The 23,500-nt window shown below is 47.8% G+C and overlaps 2 protein-coding genes across 3 annotated transcripts in view; both read left to right on the top strand.

Annotated features, from left to right (window-relative positions):
• Positions 1 to 23,500, top strand: part of LOC144136852 (uncharacterized) — a 361,595-nt gene that overhangs the window by 70,861 nt on the left and 267,234 nt on the right. The window lies entirely within an intron of this gene.
• The window catches only part of LOC144180866 (parafibromin-like), a 44,343-nt gene that overhangs the window by 2,763 nt on the left and 18,080 nt on the right, over positions 1 to 23,500 (top strand). The window contains exons 5-12 of one of the 2 annotated variants that reach the window (XM_077709025.1): positions 2,381 to 2,436; positions 2,685 to 2,702; positions 5,710 to 5,795; positions 9,985 to 10,195; positions 11,025 to 11,126; positions 14,176 to 14,251; positions 18,186 to 18,353; positions 20,986 to 21,073. In XM_077709025.1, the coding sequence (XP_077565151.1) occupies positions 2,381 to 2,436; positions 2,685 to 2,702; positions 5,710 to 5,795; positions 9,985 to 10,195; positions 11,025 to 11,126; positions 14,176 to 14,251; positions 18,186 to 18,353; positions 20,986 to 21,073 (805 nt within the window). The remainder of the gene's footprint in view (positions 1 to 2,380; positions 2,437 to 2,684; positions 2,703 to 5,709; positions 5,796 to 9,984; positions 10,196 to 11,024; positions 11,127 to 14,175; positions 14,252 to 18,185; positions 18,354 to 20,985; positions 21,074 to 23,500) is intronic. The other variant, XM_077669424.1, reaches the window with a different exon arrangement.

Raw genomic sequence — 23,500 nt, 5'->3', positions numbered from 1 at the left:
GGGAAGGGGCACGTCGCCACTGGCCTCGGTGGTGGTGATGCACGGGTGTGCAAGGGCTCGGCCCTGACGATGGCTGGGGCTGTTATTTGTCAGCAGAGACTGTCCGCTACGCCCTGTCATTGAAGGGAGTGGAAAACGTGGTCCAATTGCTTTGACTGCTTGGCGTGTAGACTATTCCTTTTCCTTCTGCCACCATTTGCACTTTTTTAAAGGGGCCATGAAGGCAACATGCAACTTTGGTTTGTTCTATAGAATGTATGCACTGGCTCCTCGACCACACGGCGGCGCCACCTGCGAGCTGGCGCCGGCTCCATTTGTACGGTTGCACGCCGTTGCACAGCAGCGTGTTTCCTGGCGCGAAATGTGGTTTGCGGCGTGGTGTTGGCAAGTTCGTTTGTGCAGGCAGTGTTCTTGCTCTGTAATTTGTGGGTTTGTGAATGCCTTGTCTTAAGGAGTAGCCAGCAGTGTTTGCGCTTTGGAACGGTGGCCTCTGCTGTTTGTTTCCTGCAACTGCACTCGAAACAGGCGGCACGATGAAAGCAAGTGTGTGTCAGGTTTTTTTTTTTTTTCCAAAGCAAAGGATATGGCAGTGCGCGAAGGTGGTCTGGCTGCGTGCAACAAATTCACAGAGAAGGCATTGATGATGGGGTGGATCAGTGCCTAATCTCTGTGCGCATTTCATTGCAGGGGGGGGGGGACGATGCGGCATTGAAGCTTTCATGTCACTCCTTGTAACATGCTTGTGGCCTTATGGAAGGCTTGAAATTTTCACTATTTAGGCTAGCCAGCATACTTTATGGATGAGACGAACCTGATTGGCCACCCCGCCTCAACCTGGTGACCTTGAGGTGAACACTCTGAACAAGGCCGCAATCTTTTGGTAGTTACCCGCCGCGGTGGCTCAGTGGCTAAGGCGTTGCGCTGCTGAGCACGAGGTCGCGGGTTCGATTCCCGGCCGCGGCGGCCGCTTTTCTGGTGGAGGCGAAAAGCAAAAACGCCCGTGTGTACGAGATTTCGGCGCACGTTAAAGATCCCCAGGTGGTCTAAATTAATCTGGAGCCCTCCACTACGGCGTGCCTCATCGCCTGCGTTGCGTCGGCGCGTTAAACCCTACAATCAATCAATCAATCTTTTGGTAGTTGTGGGCCTCCCTTCGCCTTCGACTGTTTCATATTGACCAGGTGTATTCTGTCAGCTTGTTTCGTTCCTAATTTCTGGTTTGTCTGCCCAAAGTAAGCATTTGGAATTCATCGGTGGAACGTTTGTGACCCTGAGCCAGAGGGTTGTGGCCGCAGCTCACAATTTTAAACACGTACGTACCATGCAATTGTTCCCACTCAGACCCTTTGCTCATCATCATTGGGAGCCCAGGCTGAGTATGGTATTGAATTAAACACCACAACACTGTCGGCAGAGCATTTCACCTTCTTGCACTCCACTAAAAAGCGTGCAGCAGGCCTGGGTGGCGTGGCAATATTGGCTTCTCGTATTGCACAAAACTCACTGCAGGCCAGGGTGGATAAGTTTTCGTAACTCTAGCTGTGGTTGTTTGAGGCAGTGCGACAAATAAGGAAGATCAGCGCACAAGGATGACATTGAGCTGGTGTGAAGTGGACCGCGTATCTTCACTGCTGTCCGTGCGCCTGCGTCCAATAATATAAGTGGAGTCGGCGCCGCCCCACAGGTAGCTGAGCAGCCGAGTGGCCAGTGCCCCGTAGAGTTCAATTTTTTTTTGTGGTGCCTGTCTGGCAGCACATGATGTTTAATTTACTGGCCAATTCAGCGGTTGCAGAGGAAGTTTTCGTTACTTTGTGCATCGTATGTTTTGTGACATCATCAATGGAGGCAGGTGTGGAGTTAGTGTTTACGTGCTTGTTCTGAACTTGTGTTTTTTTTCCCACTGTTGTCACTGCTTTAGAAAAATGTCAAGCGCAAATAGCTTAAAATTCCCGTTTTTAATTTGCGTCGGATTTTGTTGGCCTGAGCCAATCGCACAAGTGCACAGTAATGCATCGCAACTCTAGTGTGGGAAAGAAACTGGTGTGTTGCATGCCTTTTTGGTGTTTGCCTCATTGTATGCCTGCTTATTTGAGCGAAGTCTGTGTTAAATGTGGCATGAGTGCTATTCCAAGGCGGAAATTTTTCGAATGAACCAGACTTGTGTTTCGTCTTCATGGCCTCTTTAGTAATGCCAATCCGGCAATGCCAAGTGAGCAGATGCTGAGTGCACATAGCCTTTGTGAACGGGAGCGCGCAGTGCACTGGCAACAAGCTGGGTGGAAATGGACATTCCGATGGCTGCGACAGCAACGAGGCGGGGAGAGAGTTGAGTTAAGCAGCTGCTAATAGTGGTTCCCTCCCTCTCTCTGTGTTCCTGCAGTGAAGCGGACAGGAGACGAGCCCCAGAATGAGGCTGTCAAAAAGCCACGTCTCGAGGTAAGCCCCTTGGTTTCCGTTCGAGAGGAACTAAAGATTGGGGTGACAGGGTCCTTCTTTGGTCTGCTGGGTGTTGGGTTTAAAACAAGTTGCAGTAACGCTAGTCGCTCGTCGGTGGGTTAGACGTGGGGCTGTTAGGGGAGACGGCGGCCCAGCCGCAGTGGTTGGCATCGATGGGGGAGGTGTTTGCGATTCCCTTCTCAGTTTCCTGCTGTTAACATGTTGGCTGTTGTTAAACTGTGTTGCAGATGCGAAGGGCCGACTGGGTAAGTATGGTTTGCTTCCTCCGGGGGCTGTGCTGTCAACGTGTGGGGAAAGCGCAAAGGACTCGGCTGCAAGTGTGTCCAACATGCATGCGAGGCCGAGTCTTTTGCGCCTCTGGTGCCTCGTTTATGAATGGCGCGAGTGTGTCCACAATTCATTAGGGCCCCTTGGGAGAGGGCTGTGCTTAGGGTGGTGCCAATTTGGGTTTGAACAAGTATAGTTCCATTTGTCGCAGCCCTCAAATCGGGGAGGGGTCTGCTCCCTCGTTCAACGCAGTCTTGGAATGAGTTAAGCACGAACTGCCCTCTTTAAGAAAATGTCTTGCTGGAGTGCCGGGTTCCACTGCGTCACGCATTGCTTTCAGTTCTGGAGAAACTGCAGCTTGGGACCCCCCCTTCAGAAATGAGGGCGGGCGCAGTACTGAGCCAGCGTCAGAATTTGCGCCACTTTGGCCGTGATTCCTGTGCCGTTCCAAATACCGTAGACAGTCAAGGCAGTCTTCGTGTCTTGAGCTAAGGGCCCTTCACGCCGATAGAGTGACCACTTTTACGCACTTAGGAGGCATGCCGCCAGTATTCCAATGCAGTACTGTCGTACAGACTGACTGATTACATGAATGACGTGCCGTTCTTCCCCATCCCTTGTGCTGTAAACCTGTAAGCCGGAGCTAGTGGTCAAGGGGGCAGTCTCATGGCTTTGTGGGAACGTGCGGGGAACAAAAAAAAAAATTAAATTTAACACAACAGCTGTAAGATAGTTGAGTGAGTTGGTGAGTAAGGGACCCAGGGCAAATGTTGTGCTCGCTCTTGTTCTTGTACCTGCACATCAGTGAGCTGTTTATCGCTCATTGTAAGGGGCTTGCTGATGCGTAGAAAATGTTTTATTGGACTAAACTTTAGACATGTAAAGTAGGGAATACTCGAGTTTAAATGGTGGGTGTGCTGTGAAAATGGGACATGGCATTTGAAGAGATCTGAATAGAAAGGCTGATTTTTTGCATGTGATTGGCATGCAGTGTAAAAGCTAAGATATGAGTGAGCCGTGCTGCGCATAAACCTATATAAAATGTAATCTTATATAGAGGCTCTACTGTATTGTTTACAATCATACTTCATTGCCAGATTATAAGTGCCTGTGTGTTTGCTGACACAGTGTGCAGAAACGTGGTAGTTTACTGAAGTTTGAAGAGTAGTATCAATAAAAAATCGAGGCTTCTTGCGCTGTAGTTTGAAGCTTCTAGAGATCCTAAGGTGTCAGTCATTTGGGGTGCATGTTATTGCAGCCGCAGGTTCCCTGAACCTGCAATTGTCAAAAGCATCCCAATCTGCGGGCGGGGTTTTTGTGCAGGAGCTTTTGTTTGGCACAGATGGTAGAAAGGAAACATGGACACAATGCTGACTATAAACTGAGTTTGCTGTTTTTACCCCCCGGTTGCACCGTGTTGTGTTATCTGTGTCCCTAGCGAAGCGTGTGTTCCATTCTTTCTTTCTTATGCCGCATGGGTTATCTCGTTTTAAAGGGGAATGTTTTGCCCTAACACCACTAGCCTAGAATAGTCTTCTTTGATCTACAGTGTTCTCGATGTAATTCGACAGTTCGAGAAACACCCGCGCCGAAAGATAAATGCCCGCAGCACAGACGCCGCGGCATTCGATTCGCCGACGCCAGTCTGTGCACGTCACTTTGTTGACTGATGTTTCGCTACCTGTGTATTTCTTCAGTTGTTCGGGGAGCACAAGTTTGCTCCAATAAACTTGTTTTTCCTTCAAGACAGCTGCGTCGTCTTTGTCTACGTGACAATATATACATGAAACGTGGCGCAACTCCTTATTCCACGAGACCAGTGCTCAGGATAATCCCCAAGCAGGTCCATTTCTTCTTTCCTCAATGCTAAGAAAGCTGTGCCAACGCTGATGTCGCCTTTCTCGTTGATAGCTTCTGCATTAACTTCCCGTGCGAGGCTGAAAAGGAGAAATGGACCTTCTTGGAGATTATTCTGAGCACTGATCTCACGGAATAGGGAGTTGTGCAACGTTTCATGTATATACGTGCGCTTTATCCTTTGCAAACTCAGTTAATAGTCAGCATTGTGTCCGTGTTTCCTTTCTACCGTCTATGCGCTTTTTCCGTTCAAGCTGGAGTTTTCAATGGTTTTGAACCAACTCGCCCAATCCCAAGCAATTCTACTGGCACCAGTGTTTGTGCAATTTGTGTGTGCTGTGATGTCCGCAAGTCTAACAGGGTGTCAGAGACTGGCTGCAGAATGCAAATGTATTGCATTCTCCGTGCCGCCAACGAGCAGTCGCGTTGAGGGTGTCTAAGTCTGATCACCAAATTAGTGAGACGATGTTCTCCCAGTGTGTGAGCCATGATTGCAGTTTTGAGGGAGGACACTTAATAAAGCGGGCTGTTATGCAGAGGGGCAGCAGCTTTGCCCTCAGGGAGATTATTGACAAGATGTGGGAAGGTTAGGTAATGTATTCAATATCATTTGTGGAGCAGTAACAGAGCAATTAACATGAGGAAGTGATTGGTTATTCGGGGTAGTGACGGATCACAACCAGGTTGTTTTGTTATGATAGAATTTTAAGGTATGTTACTGAGGGGAATAAAATGGAACAATAAGAACGGTCCTAGTTGTCTAATAGCAGAAGGTGCAAATTGAGATGACGCTGGTAGTAAACTGAATTGCACACATCGCGTCTGCATTTATGCGCGATATATTGAGACATTATTAGCTGGTCACTGTACTAAATAATGCGGCTTCGTTTCCGCCCGCTTGTGTTGTAACGGTTGCACAGTTTCCTTTGCAGGATGGGTGAGTTGTGCCAGCAAAAACAGCGCGCCTGTTCTCTGTTGAGTGGTGTGAAGTCTGGAGTGTATGAATGGTAACATTAAAGTCGCCAGGGAGGTGGGTGTAAAGGGGGGGGGTCCTGGGGGAGCGGTGACGCCCAGCTGGGAAAGTTGTTTCGTCCGAGGAGGTACGTGACACGGAGCTGAATGTTTCAGGAGACGCAGATGCAGCGGGCCAAGGAGCAGTTCTCGGCCCGCCTGGACGCACCCAAGGAGGCGCCCGTGGTCACTGAACAGATCAGGTGCGCTTTGCTTGTCACCCGCATTGGCCCGTTCACTGGGAACGTCTGTGCCGAGAGGTACCGGCCTAAGGGGATCAGAGGAACGACAAGGTTTTCCAAACTGACTGGAAGCTAAACACGGGAAAGTGCTCAAAGAACTAGAATCAAACTTCAAGTGCACGCGAAACTGAGCCAGTGGGACTGGATTTGCAGTTCGCAGTCGCGTGACAAGATGAGACACAAGTTGAAAGATGGTGCCTCGTCTCTTCATGCTGTGAACCATGATTCCAGCCCCACTAGCTCAGGTTTCCGTACGTTTGAAGGTTTTTCCAGGAGCCCATGCTTGGCCATGCTGGGCTTGAGAGTTGCGAGGGATTTTTGTCTTTTCAGGCGCTTTTTCTGAGACTAATATATAGTGAACACACTTGGATTGGTTTTGTACAGTATAATCTCAATGATACGAATCTCGCGGGACCGCGAAAAATATTCGCATAATCCAAAATTCGTATGAACCAGCACGCCGAAAAATTGAGCGCTGAAAAAAGTTTTCGTTTATTTCTTTTCTTACTTTCGCGTGAAGAAATCCGTGATTATTTCTGCTTTTTTTTTAACCCCCATGTTGCAAAGCAGTTCTTTTTGGAGCGCGTAAAGCTTTGCGCTCGTCTCCTTACTCACGGTGCCCAAGCTCGCTACACGCCGCAACAGACAAGCATGAACCGCATGGCACGTTTTTGCACGCGATTCGCGCGCCTCGGCTTTGCGCGCGCTGTATTTTCACGCCCACATCGACGATTTCATGCCCGCCGTAGCTCCTACCTCAGTCAGAAAATGATGCACGACGTGCGCGGCAGAATGGAGGAGCCTGACGACTTGTGAAGAGCTCGAGACAGCTGGCTGGCTCAGCCGGAGATGGTTAGGCTTAGCACCCTGGAAGATATTTCATAGGCGCTTTCAGTAGCGGTGTGGATGATGTTTTATAGTTCCGTTTTTCGCCCGCATTATCAGCTCCTTACCGCACAAGCAACTTCGTGTCTGCCTTGAGCGGCATTTTAAAGAGCAGTTCGAAGCGGTCGCCCGAGCGGCCGCACTACTTTGCTGCCAAAGCTGCCGCCAGGTTGCCGCCGCCGGCCACGCCGCGCACAGCGTGCGGGTAGTTTCACAGCGTTGTCAGAGCACGTGGGGCGTGCGCGGCGTGTTTTCGCGAGCAGAAAACAACAGCCCGGCCGTTTCTGGAGAAAGAGTGACAAAGAGGGGAGAGAGAGCCGTTACTTGCTTGTTTGGCAGTTGGGCGCCTCGCCGGCTCATTTGTATCATCTGCCAGGTCGCGCAGGTCCGTTCGTAACAGCCAAAATTTTTCCCATTGCAAACAATGCAATTTCAGAAATTCGTACCATCCCGAAATTCGGATCATCGAGATTCCACTGTAGTCAACACACTCTTTGTTACCGCGCCTATTCAAAATCGTTCAATTTGATTGATACTTTGGGAGCGCCTTTTCATAGCGTTCCAGGCGTTGCTCGAACAAGTGAAGCTCTTTGTAGTTAGATCAGAAAATGGCCTTTCAAAATCAGTTTTGTTTTCATTTTTGCAACAAAAACATGATTTTTGACAGGCGTTTGAATCACCTGGGTGTGGAAAAGAGGCGTGGTCAACGCGCGTCACTGCTACCAACGAAGAATGTGTGCCACTCGTAATTATTCTGCATCAGCGTTTGTTTTTTGCTATCAGGGCGTGAATGGTGAACCAGCAAACGATTTTCAATCGTCAGGTTTGCACTCAGACGGTAATAGCCCCAGAAATCGGCTGAAAATGTCAAGCAGTGCCCATTTGCAAAGCTACTTTATGATTTTAGGCAGTTTTATTGCCTTTGCACACGTTGTTTTAAGTTGTGTGGTAGTTGTGTGGTAGTTCTACTTACCCCAGGACCATTCCGAACAGTTTACAACAGTTTTGGTTTCGTTTCTGCATCGCGAAATTCATATTTAGCGCTACTACGCAGTTACCCAACTTCAAGGCTACCTGCCATGGCGCCTGGAGCGTCCGCGACTGATCCTCGAACAAAGCATGCCGCTCCTGATTTTACTGAACCCTAACCCGATTTCTGCGATAGGAACTTCAGATGCAAGTCAAAAGATCACACCCAGTTGCCAGATATCTGTTCTGACGAGGACAGCGCTTCAAACCAGCCTTACACACTGCCAGCTGTTCGCCTTTCAGTTTTCTGGGGGTCTAGTGTTGCTGCTTAGATGAACTGTCTATTCGGACGGAGTCTCCGATAAGTTTTTGTACTGTTTCATTTCAAAAATGTTAGGTGGCGCTGCAATGGAGGAGGCTTGTTGTGCTGATCTTTTTTATCGTGCAACAGCTACTCGGCCAAAGCAGGGCACGATTCTAGCGCATCGCACCTCATTCCTGCAAGCAAGGCTACAATTGCGAGTCGGAAGATGATAATAACGCTCAACTTTATGTTTTGAGAGAGAGCTGACCGTGAACGTCAACAAGCATCAACCATGGAGTTCCGTTTTCAACTTCATGCATGGTTTTTTCCGCATCGCGTGCTTGTCCCAAATATTGTGCTGGCTGTAAATGCAAAGTCGGTCATTGACAAGATGATTTTACGTTATGTAAGGGGAAATTGATGCCTATGATAATGTGAAACCGCCAGATTTCTTCCATGGAACCACCCGAAATTGCACATTTTGAATTGGAGGTAGAGCTTCACCGCATGACACAAGCATCGCGCATGCTAACATTTTATTTATATCTGAAAAATTTTTCCGCGCACATCATTTTTTCTAGGGCGTATTTTTGAAATGTTTCCTTACAAAATGTATATTCTATTTTTTTTTACTACCGGTGGTTTGTTATACACAACTCCTTTTTTATCATTTTATTCAACATTTTGACAAAAATTTTGATTTTGATATTTTTTTTTCGCAACTATGATGTATGAAAGCATTTAAAAAACTGGTGTTATTAGAAAGGCCGTTAAATTGTCTGCATTTTGTGTTCCTGTAATGAGTGCCTAACCAATTTTTGTAGCAGAAAAAAAATGTTTTCTTGGGCCCCTGAAAAATCGGTCAATTTTCCTGCGGTAACGAAAGAGTTAAATTCTTACTAAACTAAGGCCTGTAATGTTAACCTGGCACAGAAAGTAGTGAAGATAGTTGGGTAACGACGTTTCGTGCTAAAGGGAAAACTTGTCTGGCTACAGGGGGGGGGAGGTGAAAGTTATTTGTGCATTCAGACGGATAACCTGCTAACGAGGCTTAATGCAATGAATGGGGTAATAATCGCCCGAGAGTGCTTCACTGTAATGCGTGGGGCCGTCTGCTGAGGGTGACGGGGACATTAGTGCTTGTCACTGCACGGATTGAGCTTCACCTTCTTCTTTGTGTTTGCATGTTGTCTTCTTGACCTTTGCGTCCTTTGGGTAGGCGCTCGTAAGTATTTGTCCCTTGCACGTTTTGCAATCTCCCACTTAGTTTGCCGGCAGTGTTGCTCACGCGAGGAGTTGTCTTGTAGTGAAGGAAATTTCTCCAGCTTCTGTTTGCGTTTCCGTTGCATGGACTGGCTCAAATAAACACTCTTTATCGCTTATCCAGTTACTGTAGCAGCATTTCATTTATAAAGCATGAAAGAAAAATACCACGTGACATTTGCAGCGTCCGAAAGAACTACAGCAGTGACATGTATTTGTCTTGCGATGTGATTGGACAATGTCCAAGATTTCAAAGTTCATGCATACACACTTGCATGCGTGTCAATGTTATTTGTTTCATTAGGAAATACTTTAGTGCTAGTTTCAACGAGCACATGTGCCGGAATGTGGTGGTTGTGTAATTTTGGAGAGTTGTTCAAACCATTCCCAGTTTCGGTTCTGGGAAACAACATTAGGCACAGTGCGGTAGGCACGTGCAGTAGGCACAGTCTAGCCAAGCCTGTGAGTGTAAGCGTCATATAAAACGTCATTGGAAATGGGCAAGGAGGATGCAGAGAAGATGACAGCAGTTTTCAATTGATATTTCTACTGAATAAATTTGTGTAATCGTGCCAAAAGTGGTTCCAACAGGCCTTAGGGACTCCACAAGTGATCGAAAAATGTTTCACTTCAGTGCCCCTATGGACACTGAGACAGAGCTGCAGAGGTTTGGCTGCAGAGGTTCACTTCCAGCAGCAGCAGTAGTAAAAATTTAAGTTCCCACTTCAGATCCTTGTCGGAGGCCATGTCGGTGGAGAAGATCGCTGCCATCAAAGCCAAGCGGCTGGCCAAGAAGCGGGCCACCATCAAGGGCGACGATGACCTCGGCCTGGCCGACATGCAGGGCATCCTGGAGTACGACGTCGACGTCACCCGCGACATCGTCAGCCGCGAGCGCCAGTGGCGTACGCGCTCCACCGTGCTCCAGAGCGCTGCCAAGGTGGGTCACTCCGAGGGCTGTCACCAAAAGACAGAGCTACAGCCGCTCTTCAGCCGCCAGTCCTTTGGGCATGACATTGACACTCGCAGTGACCGCACCGCTGTATTGGTGCTCTTCGGCTGTTGTTGCATTTGCGCCGTACAGCATTATGGTGAAGTTTGTAAAATAAAACTCTTCCTTGTGGAGCAGAGCCATGTTTAGTCTCTTGATTGTTTGTACATTTTGTAAAATATCCTACATGGCATACTGCAAATGTTTAAAGTGGGAAGTGGGTCCGGTTGAATAGCAGCCACGCTCTTTCTTTATAGATTTGCAGTATCTAGCGTTTGAACTCCTCTCATTTTCTGAGATCACTGCTTATTTTTTATGTCTCCTGAAGCTCGCTTACAACTTGAAATGCAGCTTTGTTCACTTTGAAAGCACTAGCCTTGGGTAGCTCACTCACCCATATTCCAGCCACGAAAGCTGTTTTTTAACTGAAAAAAATGCAAGAATCATGGAAAAGCTTGTAAATTTCGGGCCGCATCGATGTAATAATGGCGAGAATATGGGCCCGGACTAAAAACATGGTGGCATCATGGTGTATTAACTGCACGTCGGTAATTAAGTGATAACAGTCAAACAGAACTAGCGGCTCCAGACGTGTTTCTTGGCGGTGGTTTAGGTCGGTGGCCACCAATTGCAGAAAAGAGTCTGTGACGTCGTAGAGAAAAATTGCCGGAAAGTGGCGTGTGTTTCCTTTGATACCTCGGTTATTCCTTGCGATAAAATTGGCGCTGTTACTGAGTGCGTCTGCTTTACCCGCCCCCTCCTCCTCCCCCTGGTGCAGAACTTTGCCAAGTCCATCTTCCCGATCCTGCAGTCGATCAAAATGCGGGAGGAAGGGGTCACCACCAAGCAGCCCGTGCCGGACCCTGTACAGGCGCCCAGGGTAACTTGCTCACTTCTGCTGTTCCTTCTCGCGTTGCGCCCCCCTGGGACTACAGCATTGCTAGCACCCGGGGGAGGGTGTGATGTGTAAAATAACGGAGACTTGTGAGTTTTGAATGAGATCAGTAGCGATCGTTGGAAGTAGGTGCTTCTTGCAAATTACTTGTCTTGGGAAGCTATTTGAAGAAACTCTTGTTTTGGCAAAATGTAACAAACTTTGTGTAATCATTTTTCTCGAGGCTGGAAGGCTTGTGAGTTGTTGAGTGCCAAGAACTGGCTGCTAACTGCATTCCAAGTGTTTGGAGTGAGAACAGTCTTGGGGTTATGTAGTGCTGCTGTTCTGGGCATTTTTCAGAGATTCCCTGAACTTTCGTCAAAAAAAAAAAAAAAAAATGTGGTTTTTGCTTTCTGTGCATGTGTGTCTCATGTATATGTGTCTGGATGTCTTTCTGCTTCGTTAGCTCTAAGTGCGTTTGAGAAGCTGCTGTCGTGGTGAGACAAGTGCAGTCTGGGAACAATGAATTGGTAGGTTTGAAATGCCCATAGGATATCGGTTGAGACCACCAGTTGGGCATTGCTGCCACACCTTTGCCAACTTCCTTCTCGGCCACTGTGAGGTGAGCTTCTTAATAAAGAGCAACGGCATGCCCTGTGATTCATTTTTCTGCAGCAGAGCTGACCCTGTCTGTTGGGCTGTGTGGGCAGGGGATCATGTAAGTGGCTCTAAGGTACGCATCACGGGAAAAAATCGCAATGAAATCGGCACACCTGCTGGTCGTGATTGGTTAGGTCAGCCATCCAGGGGAAGAGTGCGGTTGCAGGAAACGGCTGTAACTCTCGTTTTATTGAAAGTATCCTGTATTACAGTCTATGCCCGTTACAACGGACCCTCCTACTCCGTAAAAAAAATGTCCGCTGTATTCAAAGTTATGCAGTACCCGAAAGGTGGAGGGGGGAGGAGGTATATGAGCGTAAAGTGGGAACTTTGAGAAGTATTGCATATACATGCTACAGAAAATGTGTTCTTTTTGCACGTCTGCAGCATCTCTGCACAGCATTCACACAGGGGAAAAGGATCGCGTAACGCTGTTTGCTGTTTTCGAAGCTTAGCACCGGAATTTGGAAAAGGCCTACCACATGTGGTGGTCGAGTGCGTAGGGACTCGCGCTAAGCTGTGCAAATAAAGCAACAATGTAACCTGGAGCAATAACTAACCAGCTATAAAAAAAAATCTTGTATCCTTTCATCTAACGACGGCAATGGTTGAACGCGAAGCTTTTTTGGGATGGATTCGTCGGTTGGCCAATCCCACACTGCAAGTGTGGGATTGGATTGGCAAGTGCAAGTGTGCACTCTTTGGGCTTACGTTTGGGTTTGGGGTGTACGGTGCGAATCAGTACCTGCTGCTTGTGTTCAGTGAGCACTTTCTTGAGTGGGTGCTGGTTTGAGGTGTTAAACCCCAAAATGTGAAGTTAGGCCTAACTCAGAGCAACGCCATTCTTGTCCTACGTTGGCCTGTGGGCAATGGCTGTCAATGTTCACCTCACAACATGACATTAGGCTTATTTCTGTTGTGCTGTTGCGCGCATGCATCACCTCCTGCCACTGCTGCTCATCAATGTTTAGTGAAGGGGGTGTAACGGAGCTGTCACCAAGCTTTGCAGGGAAGCATTTTAATTTGGCTACATGTCGGCCACGATTATCATCATCGTCATCAGCTTTGCTTTAAAAATCAATCGTGGCCAGCAGAATTAGCCAGGCTCTTTTCAAAGCCTTCGTGGCGTGACAGGTTTACCCGAAACCGTTCGTGAAACAATTCGGATTGCTGCCTAAAGTTTCCCCAAGACAGCTTCCACATTTTTAATTATAATGTTTACCTGAAACCGTTCGTGAAACAATTCGGATCGCTGCCTGAAGTTTCCCCAAGGCAGCTTCCGCATGTTTAATTATCATAGTCTGGTCAGTAAAACAGCTGATATGAAATAGTCTGATGAAGGACAGCTGTGAAATCCAAAATTAGACCAGTTGGACTCCGCACGGTCAGCGGCAGGTTGCGCACAATGGATGGGGACCATACCCCTGCTTGAGCATTTACCTTTTCTATCGAATGGAACGGTAACGAGGCCTGCGTGGAAATACATAATAAATGCCAAACTTCACTAAACCCGAGTTCTTTAATACATAAAAAGGTGTGGTGCGGACTTGACCTTTGTGTACGCCACTTAGCATATTCGAAAGCGCTGTTCTTCAATCTCACCAGATCGCGTTTTTCGGCAGCGTCCTTGTTGTTGATGGTCAAGCAGACCGCCTGCTTAGACAGTCCCGTACTTGTGGGGATGTTGGCCTGTTTTTCGCCATGTTCGACAGCGTTAATTATGCTTAGTTTATCCAACAGTGGAATCAACTACCCTGCTGCTGGTCGCACAACAATAACAAAAAAAATAATAAAAAGGTCCCCCTGCACTGGCTTGGCTTGGCTGCACCAACGACCCGTTCTATGCAGTCAATGTTGCTAGACGTCGTAGTTTTCTCTTTACCAAAATAAACAAAGAAAAGGCACATCGGGTGCTGGCCCGCGATAGTACGCTTTGAAACAATTTTTGCCCGAAATTTAGTCTGCTGTAGCCGATAGCCTGCTGTATAGCTGGGTCCATTATGAGCGGAGTATATTCCACTTAAAATGCATGGGGACCAAAGAAACCGACGGGAATGGTCTGTTTAGTGGATGTCCGTTGTTGCCGGATCCTCTGTAATGAGCGTAGACTGTTTTTGCCAGTATAAATTCGAGGAATTTGGGTGCATGTGTCTTTATACGATTGGCATAGTCACTCCTCAGCTTCACAGTAGCTGTATTTCTCCTTTTATTTGTTTAATTTGTTTCAGGAAATGATGAAATGGTAGGTTGTCCCTCTTGCTGCGAGGGCATGGTTGTGCTGAAGCAGGGGGAAGGGGCGAAGATTGTGTGCGGGCTTGTGAGGCACAGCTGAAGGTCGCCTCAGCTTCGGGGCCCATCGCGAGTGATTGCAGCGTGCTGGTAATGCTCCTCGCAGGCCACCCCGGTCCGGGCCATCCCCCAGCCGTCAGTGTACAACAGATACGACCAGGAGCGGTTTCGGGGCAAGGAGGGTGAGTGCACTTCTCTGCCCACCAGCTGCTGCTGCCTACTCCCTGGCTGGCACCATGTTTGCTAAAAACTGCGTCTGGCCAGTCAGTTTTTTGCACACCAATGTATGCGAGCTGCCGGCCATGGGGGTGGATAGGCGAGCTAGGTTGGGAAAATTGCCTAGACTTGTGGGAAGGGGCACCTTTCTGTGGGTGGCGCTGCCTAGTTGTTGTTCCATTTCCTGCATGGCTTTGTTTGGAACAAATGGTGGGCATGCAGATGTGCTAGCCGAACCCCTGCGGGGTGACGGTTCTTACGGCGACCTAGCTCCGCCAAACTGCACCTCTGAGAATAGTCGAGAGCATGCAAGACGCAGGAGTGGCCGACAGCAACGTGGACCCCCCAGTACGAGACCAACTGGCCAGGCATGAAGAGCGGTCAGTGGGAGGGAGTGGGGAGCGAACGTACCTTGGTGCCCTCTCTCCCTCTTTGCCGGCGTGGCACTTGCCCCCCTGGCAGGACACGTGCAGCCGCTGAAAGGGAGAGAGGAGTTCAATGATCTTTTTGATGGCTTGGCACGTTTCATGAGTACGGCTTACTGAGGCTGTGTGGGTACTGAAATATTTGAATTTGAATCAAGTACAGTCAAACCCAGTTATAATTGAACTCGCAAAAAATGAAGGACGCTCACACTAACGCGTAAGACTCGAAAGCAGCGAAGCTGTGTGCAACCTTCACGACCATCACGAAGGTTTTAAGTCCTCCATTGCAGCCAATTTGCTGCTTCTTCGCTGCCGCCACAACCTTTACTCCTTAATTGTTGCTGCAAGTGGGAGCTTGTTTTATTTTTTTGGAAGTGTTAATCATTGGACATCACCTTGGAGGGGCATACGCTGTTATGTGTCTTTCTCGTTCCGAGCAACTGTTGCCACAGTTATGGTGAACGCTGCAGTTCTTTTTTTTTTTTTGGCCAAGATTGGCCAATCTACATAAGTTATGCTTGGCTTGACAGACGTTTGCCGGTAACATTGGGCGGTCCCCACGAGGTATCCTAATTTTTTTGTTTTTTTTTTCTGTGTGGAGCAATAATGAAGTTTTTGCTTATTTTTTTGTGGTTGTCCCAAGACTTTCTGTACACCTTTTTTTTCTTCTTCTTTTTTTTTTTTTTTCAAATGAAAACTCCTGTTTGAAACAATTATGAGTGCAAAAGAAATTTACTGTTCTACAATTCAATACCATACACTTGAATGTTGCATATTTTTTTCCACAGGGATAAAAATTGTTTGCTAGACCAACCAAAATCACTGCTTTTCCTGCGGGCAGGAAAGTGTTAAAGGAGCCATAAAGAGAGTTTGAAAAAAAAAAAATTTTGTGGTGTGTGGGTATTTAGAACTGTAGACCCTTGACATACAAACCGTGTATAGCTGTTTCGTTGCACGATATCACCAAATGGGTAAAAAAAATGCAGTTAACGGTTTCACCGAGGCTTTCCTACTCAAGTGTTGAAGTGATGTCATGTTAAGCCAGTCAGAGCGCCCCCTTGTCCGCACAACTACGGCTGCTCTGGATGCAGCGAGCGGCACCCAGCGCAGGTCCAGACTGGCCATGGCACAACATAGGGCTAGTGGCGCTGTAACCATTGTTTGACGCAAATTGGGTATTTGTAAATTGTTTACGCTGTTTTATACTAGCCTAAACTGTCGTTCTTGTCGCTATTCTTGCCAAAGCTAGCCAATGTCTGCTCGTGTAGCCTGTAATGTGAGTGACGCAAACGTGAACTGCCTGACCTGACGAGATAAGTCTAAAAGCTTAAAGTGGGAATTTACTGCTTCAGCATGTGTCGAAGGAAGTTCAAGTAGTCAAAAATTAAAGCCAACTCGTCTTTTACTCACCAAGCACAAAAATAACGAGCGAGAAGCAGTTATGCAGCGTGTCACCGAGCCCCGCCATCATGCAGTTCAATTGCTTTCCTGCAATAAGCAATGCTGCAAATGTTGTTTCATCTATTTGGCATGCTCGCCTATGGCTTACTGCATAAGTGCTCAACACTAAGTTTGCGGGCAAGGCTCTGGGTAAATAGCTTATGGAAACAAAACGGACCAGCGGTTTTTAGGCCACATTTTTCAGCCGTGCACGCTCTTTCCGTCTGTGGTTGAGTGGGCAAGGTATCCGGTCCGGTAACTGCAAGGTATCCGGCCCGGTGGCTGCAAGTTGAAATCACAGGCGGGGTAACTCCCCCTTTTTTTCTTGATTGGCTCTATGTCCGCAGACACGACAAAAGTAACATTCAGAAAAGAATTCGGCAAAAGAACTTGAACTTCCGAAGGGGAACAGTGTACAAACAGCCAGTTGGTCAGAGTTCTGCTACAATGGCTTTTTTACTTCTGAAGGGTGGCGCTGCTGGTCTCGGGGATGGAGAACTGTTTATGGCAACCACTAAAGGATGCATTATTTTTGAAATGTTGGGCGTGCAGCTTTACAAAATATTCACAAAGATCGTTTCACTCGCACATGTTGCTAACATGACGTCACTGCTAGTGCTGCCGACCAATGGTATCGCATGGCCCAAAACAAGCATTTCAAAGGCGTCTCCTAAATTCTATAAGCAGTGAATTGTGAAAGTACTATTTCAAATTTATGTTCTTGGTAGGTTGTTCAAGTAGATAAAATTAAGCAAAGGCATTTTTTCTCCATGACTGGAGACTTTGGCTCCCTCTGTTTTTCTGAGTCTTTCGTAATGCACCTCGCAGAGCCAGGTTGGCTTCTGGCACTCCCACTCTCCTCTGGTTGCAGCTGCAGCAGGTTAAGACTTGTGCCACACGGATTCACCAAACTGCCATGTTAAGGGTGGTTGCAGTTGCAGTTTGTGCTGAGTACTGCCAGTATTTCTGTTATACTTCCTGGTGTATCGGATGCAGGCATGCAATTTTTTAAAGCACGCTTGCACCAGAAATGTGCACATACCTGTATTTCACATCTACGTGTCCCTGTTTTGTTTTTATTGATTGAGAAGCATTTATTGAGCATAGGTGTTGAAGTTGGAGTTGGCAATGGTGATACTGGGTTTCAGTGTATCGCGACTGGACAGTGTGGAGCGTTTCTCTTTTGTTGACGAAAGCGCCTGGAGTGTGAGATCGTGGGCAGCGGCGTCGTTTCCCTCGAATTTGGATTTGGGGGGATTGAGGCCAGGGTCTTGAGCGCTAATGGCGCAAGATGTGGCCTATGCAGTAACAGGCCACGCAGTTGGAGGAAGCCACGTGTGGAGGAGGGTTGGTGGTTGCAGAGCTGGAGCTGACGACAGCCAGGGCGTGAGTGGGACGGGCAGTGTATGTGTCAGGTGTCTGGTTTGTTGTGGTACTGTGCTCAGAGAAGGGTCTTTGGCCTGTCTTGCGCCTCTTGGGGGGGGATGCAGATATGAGTCCCAGATTAATGAAATAAGTCGTGTTTCACGATTGCCACTGAGATGTCTCAAATGGTAGTGTGGGGTGGGATACACTTTTTTGTGGTTTTGGAATTGTCTGAGCTAATAGGCTGTGTTCTACCCATATTGGCGAGCCTGTTTTGGCGCCCTAGTCTGCAGAAAAAAAGGATGCAAAAAGGCAAATGTGGACTGCTTCCCACAGCACTTCATCCACGACCGACTAGGCCAATGTGGGTGCTGCTTTCGATGGTGGTGCTTGGTCAGCTTCTGCTGGTGGCCATTAGTGCTTTGCAAGTATAATGTTTAGGCCCCTCTGTTTGCTTGTGGCTTAGAGATGAGGGCGTAATGTGGGAGGAGCTTGGCTTGGAGAGGCCAGTGTTCCGAGCAGGGGGCCAGGGTGTGGATTTTGGCGGCAGTTTTGCGTGCATCCTGCTCTGTGCTGCAGAGTGCCAGGGGAGATGGGTCCCAGCACTGTGCCCTTGTGGCGTGCCTCCTCTGGTGGAGCTTGTTCAGTGACGCTCTTCTCCCCTGTGCAGAGACCGAGGGCTTCAAGATCGACACCATGGGCACGTACCACGGCATGAACCTCAAGTCGGTGACCGAGGGCAGCCAGCCCAAGCGGCCCAACCCTGCTCCACAGCCAGCCGCCGCTCAGCCGGCCACCGTCATGGCACCACCGGCGTCCCGGCCGGTGCCCAGAAGAGGTGAGCAGCTACTGGGGTGCACCACCCCGCCAGCGAGCGGTGGTGTCACTGGCGGTCTGTTATCGACGCAGTGTTACACGTGGGAAGTAAGGGGCAATTATTTTCACCAGCGAAGGGTGCACTATTTGTGAGGGCTTAATGTCACGGAAAAGATGCATTGCAAAAGATTACAGAGAGGGTGAAAATACGTCGCCTGGCATGACGGAAACAATACTTTGAGGCAACCTGTTCCCGTTCCGGTATACTGTAAATGCCTTTTTATTCATGGGCTTGATAGTTTGCGAATTAAGGTCGAAGGCAACCCTTGAACGCCAAGTTTATTGTTTCGTGAGAGATCTGAATGAAATTTTCAGGGTAGCCTTATAGCATAAACATCAGGAAAAGTGGCAAGTTCATACCTGCCAGGTTTCCCGAATTTTCCAGGAGACTCCTGAATTTTCATGGTTTTGTACGATTGTACGACCGAAACAAAAATCTCGCGAAACGCACCCGTCTTCGGCTTAATCCTTTTCCCAGTATGGCCACAATGCGCCGGAGGTATACCTTACAATCCAACCCGACACCAGTTCGCATCATTATCAGTGAAGTGCTTAAAAAGCGTAGTCGCCCATGCGCAGACGGTGAACCTGTTCGTCCCATTGTTAGTTTACTGTTTATAGAAACGCAGCGCCACCGCCACTTTCATTTACGCACGAGCACGGCCGTTCTGAAGATTTAGCAAGTCTCCAGTGGTGTAGCTTGTTGTTAGTTTAGACGAAACAACAAAACAGTTCACTTCCTGCTGTTTTGTATTGCGCTTGCAGTACTAGTTCCAGGACTTTCTGAAAAGGGCGGCGTTAGCAACGTCGAACATTTAAGTGGTGTAGCTTGTTGGTAGTTTGGGCAAAGAAACAGTTCATTTCCTGCTATCTTGTAAGTAAATAAAAAAAATGTGTGGAAAGTTACCCATTCTGTTGTTGCTACTACCCCCCCGCCTCCCTCCTCTCCCGCCCCCGGTAAGATCTCCCTAATGCCATCCCGGCAAACCTGGCAGGTATGCAAGTTTCATTGAGCTGTGCAGGTTAGTTCTCAGGTTGTGAAAGCAGACCTATTATGTAGACCGCTATGTAGACGACTTATAATGTATGCCGTGGGAGCTGCGAAAATCTGCACTATACGCAGTATTGCATAAGCAGGGCCACTATAAGCAGTACAAAACATACATGAATCCAACAACATCACAACCTACCTTTCAATCGTTCTTTGTTTATCATCACTCAAATGAAGGCCTCTTAAAAGCAGAAGCGCGGTCTTTTATTTCGTCATTTTTTTCCCCCTCAGTCTCTGCGGCACGGTCTTACAAACCACGGTCGCGCATTAACTTTCTCTGCGTTTGTGTTTTGAGAGAACACGGCTGCGTTTCTTTGTGTCTAGTAACGGATGCCGCAGGACAACGTGATAAAAAGACAAGCGGAATTTTTTTTTTTTTTTTCCCCACCTTGCATTTGCGATGCTGGAGGTAGTTGCAGCACAACGTAGAGGTAGTAGAAACCTCCAGGGTTGCAGCTCTTGATCCCCAGATGTTTGAAAAGAGAAAGGATGGTTGCTTATCTGCAGATCGCTCTAACAGAAACAACTTACCACGTGTGCGGGGGGGGGCTTGCTATCTTCCGAGGTGCTTCAAGCAAGGGCAGTTGTGGTTATCACAGGAGAACAGACGGTACATGCGAACTAAAGGTGCCTATTTTGTTTCGTTTGTATTCAAATTAGAGGAGAGCAGGAAGCGTGCACTGTGTCTGATGGCTGATTCTGTTTTCTTGTTTTCTTTCTCGCAACCTTAAAATGATGCCGAAGCAGTGCCAGTCGGATCAGCGGTTCCACCAAAAAACCACACTATAAATGGTGTTGTGCTCTGGGCAACCGCGTGTTCAGCGGTATGCTTCTGCATTGAGTTCTTTGGGAGGCGAACCGGTGGTCAGAAAAACCCACGTTATAACCGGTCCTGCTCCATAAGCAGTTACGTTTATGAATGGTCTACACTGTATATCAAGATGTTTTATATGGGTTTCTTATTCCAGTCCTGGAGAATTAGCCAAGTATGCTGGCACTATAAAATTCATTGTGATTATTCCTGGATAGGCACCTCAGGGCCAGACAGAGCCCTTTTTCTAAATTTTTTACCAGAAAAATTTTAGCACGGCACTGAAATTAGTGCTACTGATCAAGCATGGAAACATGATTTTTTTTACAAATTCAAGACCCAAAATTCCGAAGGAAAAAAAAACAAAAGGTATTTTTTTTCTTGCCCTCAGAAATTTATTCAGGAACAGAATAGGGTTAGGACAGGGTGAGGGAGAAAGAAAGGCAAAAGAGCACCATGAGGCCTGAAGTGGTACTGTACATCCACAAGGTGGCGAGCAGGCACAATGAGCCTATCGTTTTCCCGATGGGGGTTGCAAAATCCTGGATGTGTGTGCGCTGTGCTTTTCTTGAGAACTTTAGAAACTCGATGGTCTCTGGAATTTAAGGCTAACCAGAAAAGCTAGTATGTGAACTGCGTAGTGCCATTGCCGGGGGAAGCCCGCTTTTGGAGCAGCCGGTCGGGCGGCCTAGCAGTGGCGGAAGTGTGCAGCTGACCCTTCCCTCCTTGCAGTGTCGCGGACACCCATCATCATCATCCCAGCAGCCACCACCTCGCTCATCACCATGTACAATGCCAAGGACATCCTGCAGGACCTCAGGTGAGCCGCTGGGTGCTGTCCTTTCTCAGTGGCACTCGGGCGTTGATGCAGGGCTGTGCAGTCATGACGGGCCGGGGCAAAAAAAAGAGAAAATCATTTGGCCATTTCGGCATTTCTAGGCGGCAATACGGAGAGACAGGAGCAGTCCTGTGTAAATAATGACTTTTGCTCTCGGAGCGATGATTCCATTTGAGTAGTTTCAGGTCAACGGGAATGTTTTCTAATGCCGTGCCATTGCCGCTGCGGAAAGTGAAGTTTGTAATGTCTTAAGCGTGCATTGGTAACTTTTACAGTAAAAATGTTAAGCCGAGTAATGAGGTCTGTAATAAATGTTTGAAGGCCTATTGCAAACTCGGCAATACGCATTAGTACAGTTAAACCTCGTTATAACAAAATTGAGGGGCTGCCGTGGTTTGCACGTTAGCACCTGTATTTCGTTATAGCTGTAGTGGGCATTTACTGCAAATATTGTGCAACCCAAAACAAATAGCGGGCGAAATTGGGTCTCACCGCATGGCGGTACACAACCAAGCAAGTGCATTCCGGAGATAAAAAGGGAAAGTCACGCACCTACTTTATTGCAATTCAAAATAAGTAACTCGTATTTCAAACAGACTTTGCTGCAGTGAAGTCCACAATTGGACGTTGCTGCATCTTTCTGGTGTGAACGATGGCTCTGAGAGCTTTGTACAGGGTGCGACAGCTTTCGTCATAGCCGCCTCCTGGTCTTACGTTCTTTCGCTTCCCGCCTGGCGTATGCATGCAGCTCGAATTGCGCGCAGTATGACAACAGATAAGGCTGATGCACTCCAAAAGAAACATGCACACCCACAACTTCAACAACGCGGCTCCCGCGCCACGGCCGTGCGTGCCACACGCGGGGGCTGCGTGCCATGTTCAGCGAGAGGAATGGCTTCTCGGGCACAGCGGACGCGAGTGCGCCTTCCAGCCTTGAGCATGGGTGTTGCTGAAGGATGCATGGCGGGAGTTTTGAACTGCAAATCCGTATTGCGCACTGGTGAAATTGACTCAAAATTTTATTTCCTAATGAAATTTGTTAGTCATTTCTCGTAACGGGCAAATTTTACATCTTAAAATGAGGTTTTAAATGTACCTGTTTCTATGGGGACTTGGAAGGGGAATTACAATGTTTTCTTTATATCCATTATTTCATTATAGCCTGTCTCATTGTAGCGAGGCTTAACTGTATAAATAAGTTGGAATTTAGCTCAGCTGGTGGTTTGAAGGCAACTTCCATCTCTCAGCTATCAGGATTAGCTACTTGTCGAGGTAAATTAGCGTTAGTGCTCCTGTTGCACTTATCTGTCACTGTTTTTATTGATATTGTATTCTAGTGCTTTTATTATTGCAGTTGCGTGCTTACTACCACTGTTATTCTAGAAAACCAGCATCGTCACTACGGGAAAAAAATAAAAATTGACAGAATTCAGGACTTCAGGCATTGGAGATGGGCGTGGCAAGATGCACAGAATTGAGCCTCATTTTTAGAACCTTGATAGTAGGACTATCCCTGTGGCTGATGGGCAGAGGCAATTCAGCTGTGTTTCAAGGTTGATATTTTAGGTCCCAAAAATAGTCAAAATGGGTCTTGCCCAAGACATTTCATGCCTGAATCAGAATTCGTTTTAGACACCTGTCACACGGGCACTTTCAATCCGGATTGAAGCGAAGCGCGATTGACTTTTCGAGTGCGCTCGATGCACCGCCGCAGCTACATGGCACGTTTCGATCCCAATCGAGAAGTTGCACCAGTTGTACTCGCGTACGACAGATGGCACTAAAAATGTACTTCGAGGCTGGCGTCTGGTAACTTTGCGCGGTCGTAGTTATAGGGAGCTATATAAATGTTACTGCACGCTTATTTGGGTAAAGTTATTTGATACAATTTGTGGCGTTAATTGAAGTTGTCACCTTCTGTGCTTTTACTCAGCGGGGTCGAGAGTATCACCGCTTTCGTCTGATTGTGCTCGGAAACCTCAATCGCGCTTGAGAAACCAGGCCTGAGTTCGAGCGGGATCGGGCTCGATCACGTTTGAAACTGCCGTGTAGCAGCGCCCGATCCGGATTGAGCTCGATCCGGATCGACTCAATTGCGTTTTAAAGTGCCCGTGAGACAGGGGCATTAGTAAGAGTGTTCTATAGAACTACAAGAGCGTTTGAAAGGACCATTGTGTGGAATGGCCTTCGATACTTCAAATGGCATTCGAGCTGGAAGGAGTTCTGCCAGTATACACAGGGCTGGAACAGCTACACCATTTGCGGCATCCTGCGCTGAACCGGCCCTATTGCGCCAAAACAGTTTATCAGTGCCATCCTGTGCCGCAGAGTCCAAATTGAGCCGTGAGATACGACCGCCATGGTGCCCCGTGCCTGAAAACTTGGCTGAAACATTGTGTTTTCGGTTCC

This window comes from Haemaphysalis longicornis, unplaced genomic scaffold (assembly GCF_048455015.1).
Source record: "Haemaphysalis longicornis isolate Haplotype H1 unplaced genomic scaffold, Haemaphysalis longicornis Haplotype H1 scaffold_1, whole genome shotgun sequence".
NCBI classification, from domain to species: Eukaryota; Metazoa; Arthropoda; class Arachnida; order Ixodida; family Ixodidae; genus Haemaphysalis; species Haemaphysalis longicornis.
The sequence above is the reverse complement of the archived record's forward strand: the minus strand, read 5'-3'. Positions and strand labels throughout refer to the sequence as shown.